Below are 25,611 nucleotides of genomic sequence, written 5' to 3' on the forward strand. Positions count from 1 at the left end.
GCCCTATATGACATCATAACAACGGTCTGGACCACTGGACGGGTTTCGCAGGATTGGAACGATGCCCTGGTGGTCCCTCTCTTTAAGAAGGGGGACCGCACAGACTGTAACAACTACAGGGGCATCTCACTCCTCAGTGTGCCGGGAAAGGTCCTGGCAAGGATTATTCAGCATCGCCTTGCCAAGCACGCTGAGGAGAGGCTTGCGGAGCCCCAATGCGGTTTCAGGAAAGGGCGGTCCTGCACAGATGCCATATTTTCTGTCCGTCTGCTACAGCAGAGGTGTAGGGAATTCCAACAAGACCTACATCTCTGCTTTATTGACCTGGTTAAGGCCTATGATACCATCAGTAGGCCTGGGCTCTGGGTCGTTCTTCGTGCTTTTGGAGTACCTGACCCTCTGCTCACGATCATTAAGGACCTTCATGATGGTGAGCGGGCCCGGGTAAAACTACGTGGCCGGGAGTCAGAGCCATTCCCTGTACACCTTGGGGTGCGACAGGGATGTCCTCTGGCTCCCACATTATTCAACATCTATTTTGACGACGTAGTTCGTGAAGCCTTCAATAGCTGTACCGGGGGAATCTCCATATGGTACAGATATAATGGGAGGCTGATCGATGCCCGGGTGCGATCAAGGGATGGCTCCCTATTGCTCAACCACGTTATGTATGCTGATGATTTGGTAATAGCTGCTCAATCAGAGGAGGAGTTGGAGACACTGCTGCTGAGACTGGAGCGTGGCACTAAGAGGTGGGGCCTTACCATCAGCCCCACCAAAACTAAGCACCTGCCTGGGTATTTTGTACCATCGGACACTCCACCCCCACAACTCCCAATCGGTGATGGGGCAGTTGTGGAGCGAGTGGAGAGTTTCCCATACCTGGGCAGTGTGCTTATGACTGGCTCCAGTTTAACAGCAGAGGTCTCACTCCGAATCAGTCGAGCGGCAATATCTTTTCATCGGTTGCGTAACGCTGTGTGGAAGCTACCTGGTCTGTCGCTCCGCACTCAGCTTCAGGTCTTCTCGGCCACGGTCATTCCCTCCCTTCTCTACGCTTGCGAAACGTGGACCCCCCTAATGGAACATCTTCGCCGGTTAGAAACATTTAGGCTGGCCTGCCTACGATCCATCCTGGGTTTAACCAGACTGGATTGTGTGAGGAGCTCACAAATCCTTGAAAGATCTGGGCAAGGTCCCATCGGTGAGCTCCTCCGGCGGGCAAGGCTGGGATGGCTGGGTCATGTAGCCCGCATGCCCAGCTAACGCATGCCGAAACAGCTTTTGTTCGGCCGGATTGAGGGGGCTAAACGGGCGCGGCACGGGCTAGAGAAGAGATGGAGTGATGTGGTACAGGAGGACGTGGAGCTGAGTGGACTTGCCGATGACTGGTACCTGCGGTGTCAAGATCGGCCTCTGTGGAGGAGGCTCGTGAAGGATGCTACTGGGCAGTTGGAGGTAGTCGCCCTCCAATAACAACGGAGGGCGGAGGAGCGACGCTCACAACAACGAGCGGAGCGCCGGGTGGCTAAAGCACAGCAGGTTGGCACAGTAGGGGGCACAGGTGGTGCATCAGCCAGTCATCTCAGTCAGTCAACCCGTGGCACCTGTGTCTGCCCCGTGACCTCCTGCCAGCGGGCGTTCGACACTTCACGTGGCCTCAGGGTGGTGACGTCACCGCCACTTAGTGGCGAATGGCGGTTGTTGTTGTTGTCTGAGTATGTGTGTGTAACCTGTGTGTGTATCTGTGTGTGTAACCTGTCTGTGTGTGTAACTTGTCTGTGTGTGTCTGTGTGTCTGCGTGTGTAACCTGTCTGTGTGTGTAACCTGTCTGTGTGTGTGTGTGTAACGTGTCTGTGGCTGTGTGTAATGTGGCTGTGTGTAACGTGTCTGTGTGTTTGTCTGTGTGTAACGTGTCTGTGTGTAACGTGTCTGTGTGTCTGTGTGTAACGTGGCTGTGTGTGTGTCTGTGTGTCTGCGTGTGTGTGTGTCTCTCTGTGTGTGTGTCTGTGTGTAACGTGTCTGTGTGTGTGTGTGTCTCTCTGTGTGTGTAACCTGTGTGTGTGTAACGTGTCTGTGTGTGTAGCGTGTGTGTGTAACGTGTGTGTGTGTCTGTGTGTGTGTGTGTAACCTGTGTGTGTGTGTAACCTGTGTGTGTGTCTGTGTGTGTGTAACCTGTGTGTGTGTCTGTGTCTGTGTGTGTGTCTCTGTGTGTGTGTCTCTGTGTGTGTCTGTCTCTGTGTGTGTCTCTCTGTGTGTGTGTCTGTGTGTAACGTGTCTGTGTGTGTAACGTGTCTGTGTGTGTAACGTGTCTGTGTCTCTCTGTGTGTGTAACCTGTGTGTGTGTGTAAAGTATCTGTGTGTGTGTGTGTCTGTGTGTGTGTCTGTGTGTAACGTGTCAGTGTGTGTAATGTGTCTGTGTCTCTCTGTGTGTGTAACCTGTGTGTGTGTGTCTGTGTGTCTGTCTCTGTGTCTCTGTGTGTGTGTGTCTCTCTGTGTGTGTCTGTGTGTGTCTGTGTGTCTGTGTGTGTGTCTCTCTGTGTGTGTCTGTGTGTGTGTCTCTCTGTGTATGTCTGTGTGTGTGTGTCTGTGTGTGTCTCTCTGTGTGTGTAACCTGTGTGTGTGTGTCTGTGTGTGTGTGTGTAACCTGTGTGTGTGTCTGTGTGTGTGTGTGTGTAACCTGTGTGTGTGTGTGTCTGTGTGTGTGTAACCTGTGTATGTGTGTCTGTGTGTGTAACCTGTGTGTGTGTGTGTGTAACCTGTGTGTGTCTGTGTGTCTGTGTGTGTGTAACCTGTGTGTGTGTGTGTAACCTATGTGTCTGTGTGTGTGTGCTCTAGGAGGGTGAGTGGGTTGTACGAGCTGAGGCTGTGTCGCCCGGTGGATCCCGGGAGTCCAGGTGAGGCACTCTCCCTCCCTGCCTCCCTCCTGTCTCTCTCAGCCTCTCTCTCACCCTCTCTCTCTGACTCTCTCTCTGACTCTCTCCCCCTCTCTCTCACCCTCTCTCTCTCCCTCTCACCCTCTCTCTCTCCCTCTCTCTGACTCTCTCTCTCTGACTCTCTCCCCCTCTCTCTCTTTCTCTCTCCCCCTCTCTCCCCCTCTCTCTCTTTCTCTCTCATCCTCTCTCTCACCCTCTCTCTGACTCCCCCCCTCTCCCCCCCCTCTCCCCCCCCTCTCTCCCCCCCTCTCTCCCCCCCTCTCTCCCCCCCTCTCTCCCCCCCTCTCTCCCCCCTCTCTCCCCCCCTCTCTCCCCCCTCTCCCCCCACCCCCTCCCCCCCCCCTCTCCCCCCACCCCCTCCCCCCCACCCTCGGCAGGCACGGCGCGACGTACCCGCCGCGTCGTCGACTCGGCCAGCGGCTACGTGCGTGGCCAGGAGAACCTGGGCTCGTGGAGGCCCCGGGCCGACAGCCTGCTGCTGGAGCACCAGTGGGAGCTGCAGCGCTTGCAGCGCATGCACGAGGTACCCTCGGGGGGCGGGGGGCAATCGTGGCGGGGGGCAATCCTGGCGGGGGGCAATCCTGGCCGGGTAACTCGCAGGGTAACCCGCAGGGTAACCCGCGAAGAGGATTTGTCTTCAAATGTTCTTGCCGTACTCTTTGGTTCCACTCGGTAAAGTCCATCACGTTAGGTAAAGGTAAAAAAAATAAAACAACAAAAAATCCCGACGTTTCGGCCACAAACACAAGCGGGCCTTCATCAGGCCTTCGAGACAGCGCCGGGTCCCCTTCACCTGATGAAGGCCGCTTCGCGCTGTGGCCGAAACGTCGTGAGAATTTTTATCGCGTTATTTTTATTTGATCAATTTATTTTCATTTCATTCTCATTCGACGTGGCGACTGACTTTACCCGGAATCGAACCAAAGGAGTATGGGTCCCTGCGGTCACGACCGCTTCAAATCTGGAACTGTTCTTGCTGTGGTTTTCACACATACACACACACACACTCACACACTCACACACACACTCACTCACACACTCACACACTCACACTCACACACACTCACACACACACTCACACAGACACACTCACACAGACACACTCACACACACACACTCACACACTCACACACACACTCACACAGTCACACACAGTCACACACAGACACACACACACACAGTCACACACACACACACACAGTCACACAGACACACAGACACACACACACAGACACACACACAGACACACACACACAGTCACACACACAGACACACACACAGACAAACACAGACACACACAGAGTCACACACACACACAGTCACACACACACAGTCACACACACAGACACACACAGACACACACACAGACACAGTCACACACACACAGACACACACACACAGACACACACACACAGACACACAACAACAACAACCGCCATTCGCCACTAAGTGGCGGTGACGTCACCACGACGCTTGTGCCAGGCTATGTGCACCCTGAGGCCACGTGAAGTGTCGAACGCCCGCTGGCAGGAGGTCACGGGGCAGACCCAGGTGCCACGGGTCGACTGACTGAGATGACTGGCTGATGCACCACCTGTGCCCCCTACTGTGCCAACCTGCTGTGCTTTAGCCACCCGGCGCTCCGCTCGTTGTTCTGAGCGTCGCTCCTCCACCCTCCGTTGTTGTTGGAGGGCGACTGCCTCCAACTGCCCAGTAACATCCTTCACGAGCCTCCTCCACAGAGGCCGATCTTGACACCGCTGGTACCAGTCATCGGCAATTCCACTCAGCTCCACGTCCTCCTGTACATCACTCCATCTCTTCTCTAGCCCGTGCCGCGCCCGCTTAGCCCCCTCAATCCGGCCAAACAAAAGCTGTTTCGGCATGCGGTGGCTGGGCATGCGGGCTACATGACCCAGCCATCGCAGCCTTGCCTGCCGGAGGAGCTCACCGATGGGACCCTGCCCAGATCTTTCAAGGATTTGTGAGCTCCTCACACAATCCAGTCTGGTTAAACCCAGGATGGATCGTAGGCAGGCCAGCCTAAATGTTTCTAACCGGCGAAGATGTTCCATTAGGGGGGTCCACGTTTCGCAAGCGTAGAGAAGGGAGGGAATGACCGTGGCCGAGAAGACCTGAAGCTTAGTGCGGAGCAACAGACCAGGTAGCTTCCACACAGCGTTACGCAACCGATGAAAAGATATTGCCACTCGACTGATTCGGAGTGAGACCTCTGCTGTTAAACTGGAGCCAGTCATAAGCACACTGCCCAGGTATGGGAAACTCTCCACTCTCTCCACAACTGCCCCATCACCGATTGGGAGTTGTGGGGGTGGAGTGTCCGATGGTACAAAATACCCAGGCAGGTGCTTAGTTTTGGTGAGGCTGATGGTAAGGCCCCACCTCTTAGTGGCACGCTCCAGTCTCAGCAGCAGCGTCTCCAACTCCTCCTCTGACTGAGCAGCTATTACCAAATCATCAGCATACATAACGTGGTTGAGCAATAGGGAGCCATGCCTTGACCGCACCCGGGCATCGATCAGCCTCCCATTATATCTGTACCATATGGAGATTCCCCCGGTACAGCTATTGAAGGCTTCACGAACTACGTGGTCAAAATAGATGTTAAATAATGTGGGAGCCAGAGGACATCCCTGTGGCACCCCAAGGTGTACAGGGAATGGCTCTGACTCCCGGCCACGTAGTTTTACCCGGGCCCGCTCACCATCATGAAGGTCCTTAATGATCGTGAGCAGAGGGTCAAGTACTCCAAAAGCACGAAGAACGACCCAGAGCCCAGGCCTACTGATGGTATCATAGGCCTTGACCAGGTCAATAAAGCAGAGATGTAGGTCTTGTTGGAATTCCCTACACCTCTGCTGTAGCAGACGGACAGAAAATATGGCATCTGTGCAGGACCGCCCTTTCCTGAAACCGCATTGGGGCTCCGTAAGCCTCTCCTCAGCGTGCCTGGCAAGGCGATGCTGAATAATCCTTGCCAGGACCTTTCCCGGCACACTGAGGAGTGAGATGCCCCTGTAGTTGTTAAAGTCTGTGCGGTCCCCCTTCTTAAAAAGGGGGACCACCAGGGCATCCTTCCAATCCTGCGGAACCCGTCCAGTGGTCCAGACTGTTGTTATGATGTCACATAGTGCAGTCTGTGCACAAACGCCACCCTCCCTCAGCATTTCGCTTGGGAGATCATCTCTGCCCGCTGCCTTTCCTGGTCTCAGACTCCGGATCGCCTTCAATACTTCCTCAGCAGATGGCACCTCAGCCAGCCACTCACAGGGGGTGACTTCTTCCAATATTTGAGGCACCGCAGCCTCAGCAGGGTCATCCTCACTTTGTGCCACGATGTTTTCCTGGCTGAGGGATTTTCCCTCCCCCAGGACCTCACAGAAATGCTCAGCAAATCTGCGAACCTGTTCCTGGGGGTCGGAGATTGGATCACCGTTTTTTCCCCTAATGATGGTAATAGGTGTGGCGCTGCAGGTTACTTTTTTGATGGAGTTAAATAGAGATTTGTGATCACGGGCCACTGAGGCAGACTCCATCTCCTCAGAAACCCGCGACCACCACCCATCCTTGCAGCGCCTCACGGCTCTCCGAACCTCCGAGCGAAGGCTGCGGTAAGCCTCCTCATTCTCTGACGTAGGATTCTGTAACCGATGACAGTGGGCCTGTCGCTTTTTCTCAACCATCCTGAACACCTCCTCTGTCAGCCAGGGTCTCTGGGGAGGTCTGGACCGCATACCCAAAGCAGCCATTGCAGCTGCATGAGTCACAGTCCTAAACCTCGCCCATTTACCCTCGACATCAGGAGGAGTCGGGGACGATGCCAATCCCAGCCGCAAGCGATGATGAAATTCTCGCTTGCAACTTTCATCAGATAACTGAGACCAGGCCACTTTATGTTGGAATGGGGTCCTGGGTGTACACCCACCACCGGAGTGGAAGAATGGCAGGCGCATCTTACAGATGACTAGTCGATGGTCAGAGGGCAGATCAGCTCCACGGTAGGTCCTGGTGTCAAGGACATGGGCTCGCATTCGCTGGTCCGTCACTATGTAGTCCAGCAGATGTTCTTGCTTGGACCCGGCATGCATCCATGATGTTGTGTGGATGCGCCGATGCCGGAACAGCGTGTTGGTAATTACAAGCCCATGGGCTGCACAAAAATCTAGCAGCCTCCTACCGTTGTTATTGAGCTGATCTGGCCCATGCCCTCCAATCACTCCAGACCAGGTGCCAGTATCATGACAAACTCGGGCATTGAAGTCACCGAACACGATGACTCTATCCCGAGGGGCCACTTTAGCCAGCACCTGTGACAGGAGGTCATAGAAGGCATCTGACTCATCGGCTTTGCTTGCATCCCTCCACGGATGTTCATCTTCGGTGGGGGCATAAGTAACCACGACCACCATTCCTCGCCTCCGGTTGATGGGAAGGCGAGCCCAAAGTAGCCTGGGGCTTACAGCTTCCCACACCTCACCGCCACGCTCCCACGCCCCCTTCATTCTTTTGTTCAAAAGAAGACCCACACCCTGTTGTTTGGCAGTCTGCTGCCCCGAGTAGAGGACTGTCCACCCCTCATGGTGGCAGGAGCCAGAGGCGGTCCACCGGACCTCCTAAATGCCGCATAGATCCAGGCGGTACCGGTCCAGCTCCCGACAGAGGAGTGGCAGCCTCTCCTCTGCAGTGAGCGTTCGAACATTCCACGTGGCCACCCGTAGTGGCTTTTCGTTGTTTCTGGAGTAGCCCCGAGGGTAGGTATTCAATCTCCTGGCTCCGCCAATTGGGGTTTGGCCAGGAGACGTCATAGACGCCTGGCCCCGCGGGGCCTCCGGCACAAGCTTATTAGTTACATATTTCAGTTTAATTCGTGGTTTCGTGGTAATTAATTGAAGGTGGAGGGGTTACCAGCCCCTCGCACCCGTCCAGAGCCCCCGTTTAGCCCCTGTGGTGGACACATATGCCATGAGGGGAGGAGCCAATCAAAATTGGATCTCCCCCCACAGCACTGTCCACGACAGAGTTGCCCGTCCGGCACCGCGAGGAGGTAGGGGGTTGTTTTGCCGGACAACACACACACACACTCACACACACACACTCACACACACACACACAGACACACACACACACACTCACCACACACACACTCACACACACACACTCACACACACACTCACACACTCACACACACACACTCACACACTCACACACACACACACACTCCGACGATGATGATGACAACGATTGCTATCTGGTGCTGCAGTCGAAACGTCGTGAGAATTGCATCGTTTTTATAATTTCCGTCGTGTTTTTTTTAATCGTTTCAATCCCCCCGCCGCCGCCTCCTCCTCCTCCTCCTCCTAACGTGGCGGCGACCTTTTTACCGAAATGAGAAAACCAAGAACAACGTGAATTTGCCCCGCAGGCACGAGAAGCTTTAAACCGACGACTATTTCTGCCGTAACGGGGAAATCCAATAGGGGGGGGGGCCTACGCGGCTCCTTGGTCATAGATGTCCACAGGGGCACCAATACCCCCCCCCCACGCACCCTCCCCCTAACCCCCCACCACTCCCTGCCCCCCCCACCACTCCCTACCCCCCCCACCCACTCCCTACCCACCCACTCCCCTCTACCCACCCACCGTGCAGGTGGAGCGAACTCGCCACTTCCTGTCTCTCCGCGACAAGCTGACCCACGGCTGCCCCCACAAAGCGGGCCCCCCTCCCTCGGCGCTCGACTCCCCCTCCCGGGCCCCCCAATTGGACCACCGCCGCAACCGCCACCAGCAGCAGCACCACCAGCAGCACCACCAGCACCAGCAGCAGCAGCAGCTCCTGCACGGTGACCATGGCGACCACCACGACGACCACGACCACGACGACCGCGACGACGACGACGACGACGCCGGGGGGCCGGGCGCCCCCCAACTTGGGGGCCCCCCCTCCGGCCGCAGGGACGTGGGCACCTGCACCCCCGGAGGGGGTGGGGCCGGGGGGGGCCCGGGGGGCCCGGGGGGCCCCGGCTGCGGGGGAGGCGGAGGAGCGGGGGTGGAGGAGTCGGCCCTCGTGAGGTCCTGCGACTGCCTCCACGACAGGGAGAGGGCCCTCGTGCTCAAGGTCAGGGGTCGGGGGTGGAGGTCATGGGTCGGGGGGGGTCACGGGCAGGGTCAACGTGGGGGTGATGGGCGGGGTCACGGGGCAGGGTCATGGCCAGGTTCACGGGGCAGGGTCACGGGGCAGGGTCACGGGGCAGGGTCACGGGTCATCGCCAGGCTCACAGGGCAGGGTCACGGGTTAGGGTCATCGCCAGGCTCACAGGGCAGGCTCACGGGGCAGGGTCACAGGTCAGGGTCACGGGTCAGGGTCATCGCCAGGCTCACGGGGCAGGGTCACAGTGACATGGGCTCGGCGTTAGAGACATGGTAGCGGTGAGTGGCGAGCGGCAGTGGAAGAGGTCGGTGCTTGAGGCTACCCCCGGGGGGATCGTTTGTCATTGCAGTGTCTGAAGCTCATGACGCACACGTTCAACCGCACGCATGGAACCCTGCACGGGAGCTTCAGTTGCCTCAAGGTAAGCGTCGCCCGCCCACTCCCTCACCCACCCACCCACTCACCCACCCAGCCACTCACCCACCCACCCACCCACTCACCCACCCACCCACTCACCCACCCACCCACTCACTCACCCACGCGCCCACTCACCCACGCGCCCACTCCCTCACCCACGCACCCACTCACCCACCCACCCAACAACAACAACAACCGCCATTCGCCACTAAGTGGCGGTGACGTCACCACGACGCTTGTGCCAGGCTATGTGCACCCTGAGGCCACATGAAGTGGCGAAAGCCCGCGGGCGGGAGGTCACGGGGCAGACCCAGCAGGTGCCACGGGTCGACTGACTGAGACGACTGGCTGATGCACCACCTGTGCCCCCTACTGTGCCAACTGGTTGTGCTTTAGCCACCCGGCGCTCCGCTCGTTGTTGTGAGCGTCGCTCCTCCGCCGTTGTTGGAGGGCGACTGCCTCCAACTGCCCAGTAGCGTCCTTCACGAGCCTCCTCCACAGAGGCCGATCTTGACACCGCTGGTACCAGTCATCGGCAAGTCAACTCAGCTCCACGTCCTCCTGTACCACGTCACTCCATCTCTTCTCTAGCCCGTAACCCGCCCGTTTAGCCTCCTCGATCTGGCCAAACAAAAGCTGTTTCGGCATGCGGTGGCTGGGCATGCGGGCTATGTGACCCAGCCAATGCAGCCTTGCCTGCCGGAGGAGCTCACCGATGGGACTCTGTCCAGATCTTTCAAGGATTTGTGAGCTCCTCACACATTCCAGCCTGGTTAAACCCAGGATGGATCTGAGGCAGGCGAGCCTAAATGTTTCTAACCGGCGAAGATGTTCCATTAGGGGGGGGTCCATGTTTTGCAAGCGTAGTGAAGGGAGGGAATGACTGTGGCGGAGAAGACCTGAAGCTTCGTGCAGAGCGACAGACCAGGTAGCTTTCACACAGCGTTACGCAACCGATGAAAAGATATTGCCGCTCGACTGATTCGGAGTGAGACCTCTGCTGTCAAACTGGAGCCGATCAAGAGCACACTGCCCAGGTATGAGAAAATCTCCACTCTCTCCACAACTGCCCCATCACCGATTGGGAGTTGTGGGGGTGGAGTGCCTGATGGTACAAAATACCCAGGCAGGTGTTTAGTTTTGGTGGGGCTGATGGTAAGGCCCCACCTCTTAGTGGCAAGCTCCAGGTTCAGCAGCAGCGCCTCCAACTCCTCCTCTGAGATCATCGGCATACATAACATGGTTGAGCGATAGGGAGCCATCCCTTGACCACACCCGGGCATCGATCAGCCTCCCATTGTATCTGTACCAGATGGAAATTCATCTGGTACAGCTACTGAAGGCTTCACAAACGTGGTCGAAATAGATGTTAAATAATGTGGGAACCAGAAGACATCCCTGTTGCACCCCAAGGTGTACAGGGAATGGCTCTGACTCCCGGCCACGTAGTTTTACACGGGCCCGCTCACAATCATGAATGTCCTTAATGATCGTGAGCAGTGGGTCAGGCAAGGCGATGTTGAATAATCCTTGCCAGGACCTTTCCCGGCACATTGAGGAGTGAGATGCCCCTGTAGTTGTTACAGTCTGTGTGGTCCTCTGTCTTAAAGAGGGGGACCACCAGGGCATCCTTCCAATCCTGTGGAACCCGTCCAGTGGTCCAGACTGTTGTTATGATGTCATATAGAGCAGTCTGTGCACCAATGCCACCCTCCCTCAGCATTTCGCTTGGGAGATCATCTCTGCCTGCTGCCTTTCCTGGTCTCAGACTCCGGATCGCTTTCAGTACTTCCTCCACAGATGGCACCTCAGCCAGCCACTCACAGGGGGTGACTTCTTCCAATATTTGAGGCACCGCAGCCTCAGCAGGGTCATCCCCACTTTGTCCCACGTTGTTTTCCTGGCTGAGGGATTTCTCCTCCGCCAGGACCTCACAGAAATGCTCAGCAAATCTGCAAACTTGTTCCTGGGGGTCGGATATTGGATCACCATTATTTATCCTAATGATGGAATTAAAGAGCGATTTGTGATCGCGGGCCATTGAGGCAGACTCCATCTCCTCAGCAACCCGTGACCACCACCCATCCTTGCAGTGCCTCACGGCTGTCCGAACCTCCGAGCGAAGGCTGCAGTCAGCCTCCTCATTCTCTGACGTGGGATTCTGTAGACCAGGGGTGGGGAACGTCCGGGCCCACAGGCCGTATAAGGCCCGCGAAATCATTTAGTCTGTTCCAGCCATCACATTAGGGGTGAGTTAGTTAAACGTTTGACCAAATATAACAGGCTAATTTTTAAGTTGATCATTTTGTATGGCCCGCGAATTATGTTATAAATATCCGAATGGCCCTTGGCAGAAAAAAGGATCCCCACTCCTGCTGTAGACGATGAGAATGGGCCTGTCGCTTTTTCTCAGCTAGCCTGAACACACCTCCTCTGTCAGCCAAGGTCTCTGGGGAGGTCTGGACCACGTACCCAAAGCAGCCATTGCAGCTGCATGAGTCACAGTCCTAAACATCGCTCATTTACCCTCGACATCAGGAGTGGGGGGCGATTCCAACCCCAGCCGCAAGCGATGATGAAATTCTCGCTTGCAACTTTCATCAGATAACTGAGACCAGACCACTTCAGGTTGGAATGGGGTCCTGGGTGTACACCCACCACCGGAGTGGAAGAATGGCAGGCGCATCTTACAGATGACTAGTCGATGGTCAGAGGGCAGATCAGCTCCACAGTAGGTCCTGGTGTCAAGGACATGGGCCCGCATCCGCTGGTCCGTCACTACGTAGTCCAGCAGATGTTCTTGCTTGGACCCGGCGTGCATCCATGATGTTGTGTGGATGCGCCGATGCCGGAACGGCGTGTTGGTAATTACAAGCCCACGTGGCTGCACAAAAATCTAGCAGCCTCCTACCGTTGTTATTGAGCTGATCCGGCCCATGCCTTACAATCACTCCAGGCCAGGTGCCAGCATCATGACGCCTGTCCCCCCGGGGCCTCCGGCACAAGCTTAATACGTTTTTTACATCGTAGTTTAGTGGTAGTTAATTGAAGGTGGAGGGGTTACCAGCCCCTCACACCTGTCCAGAGCCCCCCTTCGGCCGCTGTGGTTGTTACAGACGTAAGAAGGGAAAGGGCCAATCGGAATTGGCCCTCCCCCCCCCATGGCACTGCCCACCAAAGCGTTGCCGTCCGGCACCACGAGGAGGTAGGGGGTTGTTGTTGCCGGACCCAACCACTCACTCACCCGCTCACCCGCCCACCCGCTCGGCCACCCACCCGCTCAGCCACCCATTCGCACTCACAAACCCGCCCACACACCCATACATCCACTCACTCACTCACCCACCCACCCACCCGCTCACCCGCCCACACACCCACCCACCCGCTCACCCGCCCACACACCCATACATCCACTCACTCACTCAACCGCCCACCCGCTCACCCACCCACCCACCCGCCCACCCACCCGCTCACCCACCCACCCGCTCATCCACCCACCCGCTCACCCACCCACCCGCTCACCCACCCACCCGCTCGCCCACCAGCTCGCCCACCCATTCGCACTCACACACCCACCCACACACCCATACATCCACTCACTCACTCACCCACCCACTAACCCACCCACACACTGATCCAGCCACTCACCATCCAGTATCTGTTCTCCTAACCCTTTCAGCTGTCGGAGTCATCTAGCAGTGGAGTGGGACTGGGAGGAGGTGGCGGAGCTGGAGGAGGCTCCTCCCACGGCTCCTCCTCTGACTCCGCCCCCGGGACTCCATCCCCCCCACTCTCTCATCACGTGTGTGAGCACGGGTGAGTGAGTAGGTGGGTGGGTGAGTCAGTGGAAGGGTGGGTGGGTGAGTGGATGGGTGGGTGAGTGAGTGAATTGGTGGGTGGATGAGTGGATGGGTGGATGGGTGAGGGGATGAGTGGGTGGGTGGGTGAGTGGGGAATGGGTGAGTCAGTGGAAGGGTGGGTGAGTGGATGGGTGGATGGGTGAGGGGATGAGTGAGTGGGGAGTGGGTGGGTGGGTTAGTGAGTGGGTGAGTGGGGAGTCGGTGGGTGGGTGAGTGGGTGAGTCAGTGGAAGGGTGGGGAATGGGTGAGTCAGTGGAAGGGTGGGTGAGTGGATGGGTGGATGAGTGGGTGGATGAGTGGATGGGTGAGGGGGTGGGTGGATGGGTGAGGGGATGAGTGAGTGGGTGGGTGGGTGAGTGAGTGGGTGGGGAGTGGGTGAGTCAGTGGAAGGGTAGGTGAGTGGATGAGTGGGTGGGTGAGTGGATGGGTGGGTGAGTAAATTGGTGGGTGGATGAGTGAGGGGATGAGTGGGTGGGTGGATAGGTGAAGGTATGACTGGGTGGGTGAATGGGGAGTGGGTGGGTGAGTGAGTGGGTGAGTGAGTGAGTGGGTGAGTGAGTGGGTGGGTGAGTGAGTCAGTGGAAGGGTGGGTGAGTGAGTGGGGGGTGGGTGAGTGAGTGGGGGGTGGGTGAGTGGGTGGGTGGGTGAGTGGGTGGGTGGGTGAGTGGGTGGGTGAGTGGGTGGGTGGGTGAGTGGGTGGGTGAGTGGGTGGGTGGGTGAGTGGGTGGGTGAGTCGGTGGGTGGGTGGGTGAGTGGGTGGGTGAGTCGGTGGGTGGGTGGGTGGGTGAGTGGGTGGGTGGGTGAGTGGGTGGGTGGGTGGGTGAGTGGGTGAGTGGGTGGGTGGGTGGGTGAGTGGGTGGGTGGGTGGGTGGGTGGGTGGGTGGGTGGGTGAGTGGGTGGGTGGGTGAGTGGGTGGGTGGGTGAGTGGGTGGGTGGATGAGTGTGGGTGAGTGTCTCTCTCTCTCTCTCTGCGAGTGTAGGCTGGTGAGCGAGGTGAGCGAGGTGAGCGAGGTGGTGAGGAGCGAGCTGCCGCTCCTCGTCGCCGAGGAGAGGGGGAGGGAGGCGGTGGCCGACGGCGGCGGCCGCTGCGTGGCGCGGGTGAGCGAGGTCCGGCTGAGGTGAGTGCAACTCACCACTCACCACCTGCCGCTCACCCTGCCACTCGCCCGGCCAGTCAGGCCAGCCACTCACTCACCTAACCACTCACTCATCTACTCACTCGCTCAACTTCTCACTCAACTACTCACTTACCCATCTACTCACTCACACACCTATTCACTCACCCATCTACTCATTCACCCATCTACTCACTTGCTCAACTACTCACTCACCTTCTCACTCACTCAACTACTCACTCACCCATCTACTCACTCACCTATTCACTCACCCATCTCCTCACTCAGCCACTCATTCACTCACTGACCCAGCCACTCACCGACCCAGCCACTCACCTACCCAGCCACTCAGCCACTTACTCGTTCACCTACTCACTCACTCACCCATCTACTCACTCACCTACTCACTCACTCAACTACTCACTCAGCCACTCATTCACTCACCAACCCAGCCACTCACCTACCCAGCCACTCACTTACTCACCTACTCACTCACTCATCTACTCACTCACTCATCTACTCACTCGGCCGCTCACTCACCTTCTTACTCACTCACCTACTCACTCACTCAACTACTCAGCCACTCATTTACTCACCGACCCAGCCACTCACCGACCCAGCCACTCACTGACCCAGCCACTCAGCCACTCACTCACTCATCTACTCACTCACTCACTCATCTACTCACTCGGCCGCTCACTCACCTTCTCACTCACTCAACTACTCACTCAGCCACTCATTCACTCACCGACCCAGCCACTCACCTACCCAGCCACTCACTCGCTCACCTACTCACTCGCTCACCTACTCACTCATCTACTCACTCAGCCACTCATTCACTCACCGACCCAGCCACTCACCGACCCAGCCACTCACCTACCCAGCCACTCGCCTACCCATCCACTCACCTACTCAATAACTCGGTCACCTACTAGCTCACCTACTCACCAACCCACTTACTCAACCACCAACTCACTCACTCAGCCACTCACTCAGCCACTCACTCACTCACCCACCACCTCCTCACCCAGTCATTCACCACCCACTCACTCACCACCTACCAAGAGTGTCAACCTGAACCTCTCTCTTCCCACCACCCACCCACCGTGGTGACCAAGAGTGTCAACCTGAACCTCTCTCTCCCCACCACCCACCCACCACCCGCCCACCGTGTAGCCCCGTGGTGACCAAGAGCGGCTACCTGAACGTGCTCGAGTCCCCAGCGGGCATCTGGACCCGCCGCTGGCTGTGCGTGCGGCGGCCGTTTGCACTCCTCTACAACGCGGAGAGCGACCGCTGTGAGCGTGGGGCCCTGGACCTCCGGGCTGCACGCGTGGTGCAGCAGCACGGGCAGGATCGGCAGGCCTCACTCACGGTAGGGGGGGAGGGTGAGGGGGGGGTGAGGGGGGGAGGGTGAGGGGGCGGTGAGAGGTGGAGTGGGGGGAAGAGGTGGGGGGGAGAGGTGGGGGGGAGAGGTGAGGGAGAGAGAGAGGTGAGGGGGAGAGAGAGAGGTGAGGGGGAGAGAGAGAGGTGAGGGGGAGAGAGAGAGGTGAGGGGGAGAGAGAGAGGTGAGGGGGAGAGAGAGAGGTGAGGGGGAGAGAGAGAGGTGAGGGGGAGAGAGAGAGGTGAGGGGGAGAGAGAGAGGTGAGGGGGAGAGAGAGAGGTGAGGGGGAGAGAGAGAGAGGCACATACATCACCCGGGCCAACGCCAGTTCACGTACACGAGGACGAGGCGCGATGGCTCAGTGACGCAGTCCAGGCTCGACAGATTTTACATCTCTAAGAGCTTTGTGACGTGCGCCATAACGTCTGGCATGAGGGCGGCACCCTTCACGGACCACAACCTCATCGTGCTCCGTGTCAGGCTGGAGAGGGCCCACCGTGAGGGCGCGTCCCGCTGGCATTTTAACAACTCACTGCTGCAGGATGGCACCTTCTTAGAAATGTTCGAGGACTTCTGAGAAGAGTGGCGAAAAACCAAAACGCAGTTCGACTCTCTGGCCCAGTGGTGGGATATGGGCAAAGTGCACACCAGGCTGTTGTGCCAACAATACACCTGGGGGAGCACCAGACTGAAGAACGTGGACATCACCGACATGGAAGCCCGAGTCCTCAATTTGGAGGGTCGCCTCGCCGAGGACAGCGACCCCCGCTCTTCTCCGAGAATACGAGGAGAATAGGGAGCATCTCAAAGGGCTACAGGAGGAGCAGACGAGGGGAGCGTTTGTGCGATCCCGGGTGAAGCTCATCACGGACCTCGACACGGGATCCCCGCTTTTCTACTCCCTCGGGAGGCAGAACGGGAGACGCAAATCCACGGAGTGCCTCTGATGGTGACGGTGTCCTGGTGCACGAACTCCAGCAGAAGTCGACCGTCAACAGAGACTTCTACGGCAGCCTGTTCTCCCCTGAAGAAACATCGGAACCGGCCCAGGCGGAGGCATGGAGCGGTCTACCCACCCTGGGGGAAGACGGGGGAGAGCTGCTAGAGCAAAAGCTCACCAGGACTGACCTTGACGCAGCCGTAAGAGGACTGGCCCCGAATAAATCCCCAGGGTTAGACGGACTAACAGGGGAGTTTTATGCCGCTTTTTTGGCCATCCCTGCGGGAGGACTACAGAGAGGTGCTGGAGGAAGCCTCAGTCACCGGGGGTGACGCCTCAGTCTTGGAGGAGGGCGGTGCTCACTCTGCTTCCCAAGAACGGAGACCTGAGGCACCTGCAAAACTGGCGTCCGGTGTCCCTCCTGAACACAGACTACAAAATATTGACGAAGGCTCTCTCCCTGCGACTGAAAGGGGTGATTGCGCAAGTCGTAAACGGGGACCCAGTCCTACACCATCCCCGGACGAACCATCCACGACGGCATCTTCCTGGTCAGGGACCTCATCGTGGTGTCCCAGAGGTTGGGCATCCCAATCGCGTTTCTGGCTCTTGACCAGGAAAAGGCTTTTGACAGAGTGGACCACAAGTACCTGCTGGGAACCCTCAAGACCTTGGGTTTTGGGGATGCCTTTGTCCGAACGATCCGCCTACTCTACACCAAGGCGGAGTGCATGATCAAGATCAACGGCGCCCTCACTGCCCCGGTCAAATTCGAGCGAGGAGTAAGACAGGGATGCCCATTGTCGGGCCAACTTTATGCCCTGGGATTAGAGCCTTTCCTGAGTCTCATAAGGCGGAGACTCAGCGGCCTGGTGCTGAGGGAACCAAGCGTCAAGTTGGTCCTGACGGCATACGCCGACGACGTCCTCCTCATCCTGCGCTCCCTGGCTGATGTCGCCCTGCTGCACGAGTGCCAGGAGGTCTTTTCGAAAGCCTCCTCATCAAAAATGAACTGGCAAAAGTGCAGCGGCCTGCTGGTTGGAGCGTGGGACATTACCGAGTGTCCCGAGAAGACAAAAGCCATCAATTGGAGCACAACATCGCTGCACCACCTGGGAGTGTTCCTCGGACCAGAGGAGGAACCACCGCAGAGGGAACTGGGTCGGGCTGGAGGAGAAGGTGAAGGAGCGGCTGGGCACCTGGGGTCGCCTGTGCAAGTTCCTCACCTTCAGGACAAAGACGTTGGTGGTGAACCAGCTGGTGATGTCCATGCTGTGGCACCGACTCTTCTCCCTGCACCCCCCCATGAGCCTCGTCAACGCACTTCAGAAGCGAGTCCTCGACTTCTTCCGGTCGGGTGGAGGACACCGGAGTCGCGGCTGGGGTCCTGGCCCTGCCACTGGACGAGGGCGGTCACGGGCTGGTGTGCGTGCGGAGTCAGCTGGCCACCTTCCGACTGAGGCGGCGCAAAAGTTCCTGCACGCCGCCCCTGCACCGGCCTGGAGCGTCACGGCCTCCTTCCTCCTGAAACAGCTGGGGGGTCTGCAGTGCTCCAAGCAAATATTCTACATGGACCTGCAGGGCCTCCCACTTGGGACAGCTGCCACCCTTCTACAGAAGCGTCCTGCAGACGTGGAGCTCCCTCGCCATCAGGAGGCTGAACCAACCGCGATCGGCCGAGGATCTGGTCTTCGAACCGATCCTCAGGAACCCACAGAAAAAGCTGCCATCCACCACCACCACCCCTGGCATGGAGAGGCGCCTCGCCAACGCGCGGCTCACCAGGATGGGAGATCTGGTGGAGCCTGAAACACGGGGCCGGTGGCTCGGACCAGCAGACATGGCCGCAAAGACAGGGCTGCAGTCGCTCCGGGTGGCTGCCCGGATCCTGGCCGAAGCCAAGGGGGCCTTCTCAGCGGCAGCGGGGAGAACGCCCCCCCATCGGCGTTGGGGATGACGAGGCCCCTCTCGATCCCCCTCCACCGGAGCTCTCAGTCGTGCCACTGCATCTCCAATGCCGACAAACCAAGGCGGATCACAACCTGTGCCGGCTAGAAGACCTACCGGAGGTGGCCTTCGCAAATGTAAAGAGGAAGGTGCTCTACTCCTACATGGTCCGGTTCCACCAACAGGACACCCTGAGGAGCCACAAGGACCACGCCTGGAGGAGAGCCCTGCCCTGCGTCTATCCGGAGAGGCCTCGCTGGAGGCAACTCTACTGCAGGCCGACGTACAACCGCATCGGCGACCTCGGCTGGAGCATCGCCCACGGCACCGTCACCACCAACGTCTCCCTGGCGCGCTTCACCGACACGTCCCCGGAGTGCCGGTTCTGCGGTAAAGTGGAGACGGTGGCGCACCAATACGTGGAGTGCAAGAGCCTGGACTCGCTGTTCAAGGTCCTGAGAAACATCCTCCTAAGGTTCAGCCTCCACTTCTCCCCGACGGTCCTCATCTTTGGATACCCGAAGGGCGACGGACCCCAACATCTTCAGGGGCCGGTCAACGTTGCTCTTCGGCTACGCCAAAGCCTCGCCATATACAGGGCGAGGAAGGTGGCCCTGGAGGGGAAACGTCCAGCCAGCAGCCTGGGCATCTTCCGCGCTCTGGTCGGAGCCAGGGTGTGTGGGCCGGAGTTCCGCCGTGCGCGGCTGACCCACGCCGTGCCGGCCTTCAAGGAGCAGTGGGCACCGGAGGAGGCCGTGTGCTCGGTGGCAGATGACGGTAGAGAGCTCTGCGCGTGCGGATCTGAGCTACCCGTCGGAGGCCGTTTGACTGTGGGAAGGGCTGCGTGCAGATGCAGCACTTGTCGTAGTTATAAATAAAAAAGAGAGAGCGAGAGAGAGCCAAATGGAGTAGGAAGAGAGGGGGCAGAGAGAGAGGAGAGGCAGAGAGGGGGTAGAGAGAGAGGGAAGGGGAAAAAAATGTTTTGGGTCTTTCATTTAAAAGGGGGGGGGGGGGTTTACATAAAGCAAAGCATAACAAAAAACAAAAAAACCGAAATGATGAACGGAGCAAAGTGCCGACTACACCGAGCATCTTCTTGTTTCCTCTGATCGTAAAAAAAGAGGGAGAGGGAGGGGGAGAGAGAGGTGGGGGGGAGAGAGGTGGGGGGGAGAGAGATTGGCGAAAGATGGAGTGTAATGGTTTTCTCTTCCTCACCCACCCGTCACCCCCCCTCACCCCCCCCCACCCAGACCCCGTTCACGTTTGCGCTCTGCACACAGCACCGCGGGCTGCTGCTGCAGGCCTCCAGCTCCCGCGACCTGCAGGATTGGCTCTACACATTCAACCCCCTGGCCGCGGGGACTTACAGGTGGACTCCTCACGGGGGCGGGGGTGGACTCACGGGGGTGGACTCACGGGGGGACTTACAGGTGGACTCCTCACGGGGGGGGGTGGACTCACGGGGGTGGACTCACAGGGGGACTTACAGGGAGACTCACGGGGGTGGACTCACGGTGAGAGACTCACAGTGAGAGACTCACGGGGGTGGACTCGCGGGGGTGGACTCACGGGGGTGGACTCACGGGGGTGGACTTACAGGTGGACTCACGGGGGGGGGGGACACTCACAGTGAGAGACTCACGGTGAGAGACTCACGGTGAGAGACTCACGGGGGTGGACTCACGGTGATAGACTCACGGGGGTGGACTCACGCCAGAACAGTGACGAGACACGCTGTGGTCTAGCCCCCTCTGAACTCTCTCTGTGACCCCCCCCCACCCACCCCAGGTCCAAGATGGGCAGTCGCCGTCGCTCCAGCGACTTCTCCACCTGAGGCGGCCCCTCCCCCAACCCCCCTAACCCCGCCCCCAAATAATAACCCCGCCCTAGACTCCCCTGGCCCCGCCTTCAAACACTAACCCCGCCCTTAACCCCGATGGCCCCTCCCCCAAACACTAACCCCGCCCTAGACTCCCCTGGACCCGCCTCCAAACACTAACCCCGCCCTTAACCCTGATGGCCCCTCCCCCAAACACCAACCCCACCCTCGACTCCCCTGGTCCCTCCCCCAAACACCGACTCCACCCTCAAATCCCAGAGCCCCTCTCCTAACCCCGCCCTCAACTCCCCTGGCCCTTCCCTGAAACACTAGCCCCACCCTCAACTCCCCTAACCCCTCCCCTAAACAGTAGCCCCACCCCCCCTAACTATCCTAGTCACGCCCCCACAAACTATAGGTCCGCCCTTAAACTGCTAGCCCCGCCCCTATACTGTTAGGCCCCGCCCCCTGCGCGATATGGGAGTCTCGGGGTTAACGAGCATCAGCTGAGCTAGCCAGGGCCTGTTCCATTTGAACCCATCATCACCACCATCATCACCACCATCATCATCACCGCCATCATTATCATCATCATCACCACCATCATCACCACCATCATCACCACCACCACCATCATCACCGCCATCACAATCACCACCATCAACATCGTCACCACCATCAATCACCACAATCGCCATCATCACCACCACCCCCACTCGTCCTGGAACATCGCCCCAAAGCGGCGGAAACTCCCTCGCCTCTCAAACGCCGCACAGATTCCTCAATTCCCGCCTGCCACTTGTAAATATTATCCACGTCGCCACCCCTCCCCACAAGATGCGTGTGGCCGGTGTATACTTGATGTGGTGGTGTGCGTCGGTGGGTCGGGGTAGCTGGTGAGTTGAGTAGGGATGGTGACGTGATGTAGTCTCGTAGCTTCGGGGGGAGGTGTGAGTAGTGGTAGTATACTTGACGTAGTGTGACGGGGCATCGGGCGGGTGGGTGGGAGGGTTATTTATTTGATTGTGATGGCTTCTTAAGTGGGAGCAGCAGAAAGTGTCTATGTGTGTGTCTCTCTGTGGGGAGCGAGTCTCTGTGTGTGTCTGTGTCTCTCTGTGTGTGTCTCTCTGTGGGGAGCGAGTGTCTGTGTGTGTCTGTGTGTCTCTCTGTGTGTCTGTGTGTGTGTCTCTCTGTGGGGAGCGAGTGTCTCTGTGTCTGTGTGTGTGTGTCTGTGTCTCTCTGTGTGTCTGTGTGTCTCTGTGGGGAGTGAGTCTCTGTGTGTGTCTGTGTGTGTGTCTCTGTGGGGAGCGAGTCTGTGTGTCTGTGTGTGTGTGTCTGTGTGTGTGTGACTGTGTGTGTGTCTGTGTGTGTGTGTCTGTGTGTGTGTCTCTCTGTGGGAAGCAAGTCTCCGTGTGTCTGTGCGGAGCAAGTCTCCGTGTGTCTCTGTGGGGAGCGAGTCTGTGTCTGTGGGGAGCGAGTCTCTGTGTCTCTATGGGGAGCGAATCTTGTGTGTCTCTGTGTGTGTCTGTCTCTCTCTGTGGGGAGCAAGTCTGTGTGTGTCTGTGGGAAGCGAGTTTTGTGTGTGTCTATGTGTCTGTGTCTCTGTGGGGAGCGAGTTTTGTGTGTATGTGTCTGTGTTTCTGCGTGTCTGTGTGTCTCTGTGGGGAGTGAGTCTGTGTATCTCTGTGTGTGTGTCTCGGTAGGAGGCTGGTAGATTTTTGTGCAGCCCATGGGCTTGTAATTACCAACACGCTGTTTCGGCATCGGCGCATCCACACATCATGGATGCATGCCGGGTCCAAGCAAAAACATCTGCTGGACTACATAGTGACGGACCAGCAGATGCGAGCCCATGTCCTTGACACCAGGACCTACCGTGGAGCTGATCTGCCCTCTGACCATCGACTAGTCATCTGTAAGATGCTCCTGCCATTCTTCCACTCCGGTGGTGGGTGTACACCCAGGACCCCATTCCAACCTAAAGTGGCCTGGTCTCAGTTATCTGATGAAAGTTGCAATCGAGAATTTCGTCATCGCTTGCGGCTGGGCTTGGCATCGTCCCCCACTCCTCCAGATGTCGAGGGTAAATGGACGAGGTTTAGGACTGTGACTCATGCAGCTGCAATGGCTGCTTTGAGTGCGGTCCAGACCTCCCCAGAGACCCTGGCTGACAGAGTAGGTGTTCAGGATAGTTGAGACAAAGCGACAGGCCCATTCTAATTGTCTACAGTATCCAAAGTCAGAGAATGAGGAGGCTTACCGCAGCCTTCGCTCGGAGGTTCGGAGAGCCGTGAGGCGCTGCAAGGATGGGTGGTGGTCGCGGGTTGCTGAGGAGATGGAGTCTGCCTCAGTGGCCCGTGATCACAAATCTCTATTTAACTCCATCCAAAAAGTAACCTGCAGCGCCACACCTATTACCATCATTAGGGGAAAAAACGGTGAACCAATCTCTGACCCCCAGAAACAGGTTTGCAGATTTGCTGAGCATTTCTGTGAGGTCCTGGGAGAGGGAAAATCCCTCAGCCAGGAAAACATCGTGGCACAAAGTGAGGATGACCCTGCTGAGGCTGCGGTGCCTCAAATATTGGAAGAAGTCCCCCCCTGTGAGTGGCTGGCTGAGGTGCCATCTGTTGAGGAAGTACTGAAGGCGATCCGGAGTCTGAGACCAGGAAAGGCAGCCGGCAGAGATGATCTCCCAAGCAAAATGCTGAGGGAGGGTGGCGTTTGTGCACAGACTGCCCTATATGACATCATAACAACAGTCTGGACCACTGGACGGGTTCCGCAGGATTGGAATGATGCCCTGGTGGTCCCCCTCTTTAAGAAGGGGGACCGCACAGACTGTAAGAAGTACAGGGGCATCTCACTCCTCAGTGTGCCGGGAAAGGTCCTGGCAAGGATTATTCAACATCGCCTTGCCAGGCACGCTGAGGAGAGGCTTGCAGAGCCCCAATGCGGTTTCAGGAAAGGGCGGTCCTGCACAGATGCCATATTTTCCACTCCAGTGGCGAATGGCGGTTGTTGTGTGTGTCTGTGTATCTCTGTGTGTGTGTCTGTCTCCATGAGTGCTGTAGTGGTTTACGCTGTGCCTGTACTACTACGAACCTGGCACTGACCTGCGTTGGATTCCCACCCATACTGGCGAGCGGGAATTTAACTCAGGTGTGTGTGTGTGCGTGCGCGTGTACGTGACTAGAGAGGACTGCACTTTAATTTTCCAGCGTTCCCCTCCTCTGCCACACGGGGAGGGGGCAGCTGTCCCTGTGTGTGAGTCTGCTGCTGCTGCTGTGTGGTCCTGTAGCATAGGGGGCACCCCCAGCGGCAGCTGCCCCTGTGTTGTGAGTCAGCTGCTGTGTGGTCTTGTGGCACGCCCAGTGGCAGCTGTCCCTGTGAGTCTGCTGCTGATGCTGTGTGGGTCCTATAGCCTAGGGGGCACCCCCAGCAGCAGCTGTCCCTGTGTGTGAGTCTGCTGCTGCTGTGTGATGCTGTAGCCTAGGGGGCACCCCCAGTGACAGCTGTCCCTGTGTGTGAGTCTGCTGCTGCTGTGTGGTGCCGTAGCCTAGGGGGCACCCCCAGTGACAGCTGTCCCTGTGTGTGAGTCTGCTGCTGTGTGGTGCCTATAGCCTAGGGGCACTCCAAGTAGCAGCTGTCCCTGTGTGCAAGGCTGCTGTGTGGATCCTATAGCCTAAAGGTACCCCCAGTGACAGCTGTCCGTGTGTGGGAGTGCTGCTGCTGTGTGGTGCCGTAGCCTAGGGGGCACCCCCAGTGACAGCTGTCCCTGTGTGCGAGTCTGCTGCTGCTGTGTGGGTCCTATAGCCTCGGGGCACCCCCAGTGGCAGCTGCCCCTGTGCATGAGCCATCTGCTGCTACTGCCGTGTGGCGGTAATGATGGTGGTGGTAATGCTGATGATGGTGCCTGAGATGATTGCAGGCTGCTGCTGCTGTGTCTGTCGCTATGATCGCGTTGGTGTCTCTCTGTCCGTGTCTGTAGCGAAACTCAATAAACAACGTAGCCAACACCACCGGCGCGCGTGTGTGTGTGATATCCATGCGTGTGTGTGTGATATCCATGCGTGTGTGTGTGCGTGTGCGATAGCCATGGGACATACCCAACAGGTGCCGTGGGTTGATTGCTGTGCCAGGCTAGGTGCAGGAGGAGGAGGTCACGGAACAGACCCAGCAGATGCCATGGTTCACTGCTGTGCCAGGCTAGGTACACTTGGAGGTCACGAGGCAGACCCAGCAGGTGCCGTGGGTTGACTGCTGTGCCAGGCTAGGTGCATGAGGAGGAGGTCACGGGGCAGACCCAGCAGGTGCCACGGGTCGACTGACTGGCCGATGCACTACCTGTGCCCCCTACTGTGACACACACAACAACACCGACACACATAGCTTCGTGAAAGACTAAGATCATATTTTGGATGATGATGATCGTGAGACCCACACGCAGAGACCCATAGAGATAGACAGAGACCCATAGAGACACACAGAGAGTCAGAGACACAGAGAGACACACACAGAGACCCACAGACTCACCACACAGAGACCCACAAACTCACCTCACACAGAGACCCACAAACACACCTCACACATTTACCCAAACTCAACTCACACAGACACCCACAGACTCAACACACACATACACACACAGAGACCCACAGACTCACCTCACCCAAACAAACACCGAGGCCAACAGACTCACCTCACACAGAGACCCACAGACTCACCACACAGAGACCCACAAACACACCTCACATTTACCCAAACTGAACTCACACAGACACCCACAGACTCACCTCACACAGAGATGCACAGACTCACCACACACAGACACACACAGAGACCCACAGACTCGCCTCACACAGACAGCCACAGACTCACCACACACAAACACACACAGAGACCCACAGACTCACCACACACATACACACACAGAAACCCACAGACTCACCACACACAGACACACACAGAGACCCACAGACTCACCTCACACAAACAAACACAGAGGCCAACAGACCCACGTC

At 57.8% G+C, this 25,611-nt stretch overlaps 1 protein-coding gene across 2 annotated transcripts in view; it reads left to right on the forward strand.

Annotated features, from left to right (window-relative positions):
- LOC116938411 (kinesin-like protein KIF1A) overlaps window positions 1–24,609 on the forward strand; it is a 63,893-nt gene extending 39,284 nt beyond the window's left edge. For both annotated transcript variants that reach the window (XM_076056417.1, XM_076056418.1), the window contains 9 exons: window positions 2,839–2,897; window positions 3,314–3,459; window positions 8,605–9,072; window positions 9,455–9,526; window positions 13,202–13,338; window positions 14,363–14,500; window positions 15,674–15,872; window positions 20,019–20,137; window positions 20,557–24,609. In XM_076056417.1, the coding sequence (XP_075912532.1) occupies window positions 2,839–2,897; window positions 3,314–3,459; window positions 8,605–9,072; window positions 9,455–9,526; window positions 13,202–13,338; window positions 14,363–14,500; window positions 15,674–15,872; window positions 20,019–20,137; window positions 20,557–20,602 (1,384 nt within the window). In that variant the 3' untranslated portion in view covers window positions 20,603–24,609. The remainder of the gene's footprint in view (window positions 1–2,838; window positions 2,898–3,313; window positions 3,460–8,604; window positions 9,073–9,454; window positions 9,527–13,201; window positions 13,339–14,362; window positions 14,501–15,673; window positions 15,873–20,018; window positions 20,138–20,556) is intronic.
- Window positions 24,610–25,611: the final 1,002 nt, after the last annotated feature.

This window comes from Petromyzon marinus, chromosome 75, assembly GCF_048934315.1.
Source record: "Petromyzon marinus isolate PM22_M1 ecotype Great Lakes invasive population chromosome 75, UKy_Petmar_22M1.pri1.0, whole genome shotgun sequence".
Taxonomy (NCBI): Eukaryota; Metazoa; Chordata; class Hyperoartia; order Petromyzontiformes; family Petromyzontidae; genus Petromyzon; species Petromyzon marinus.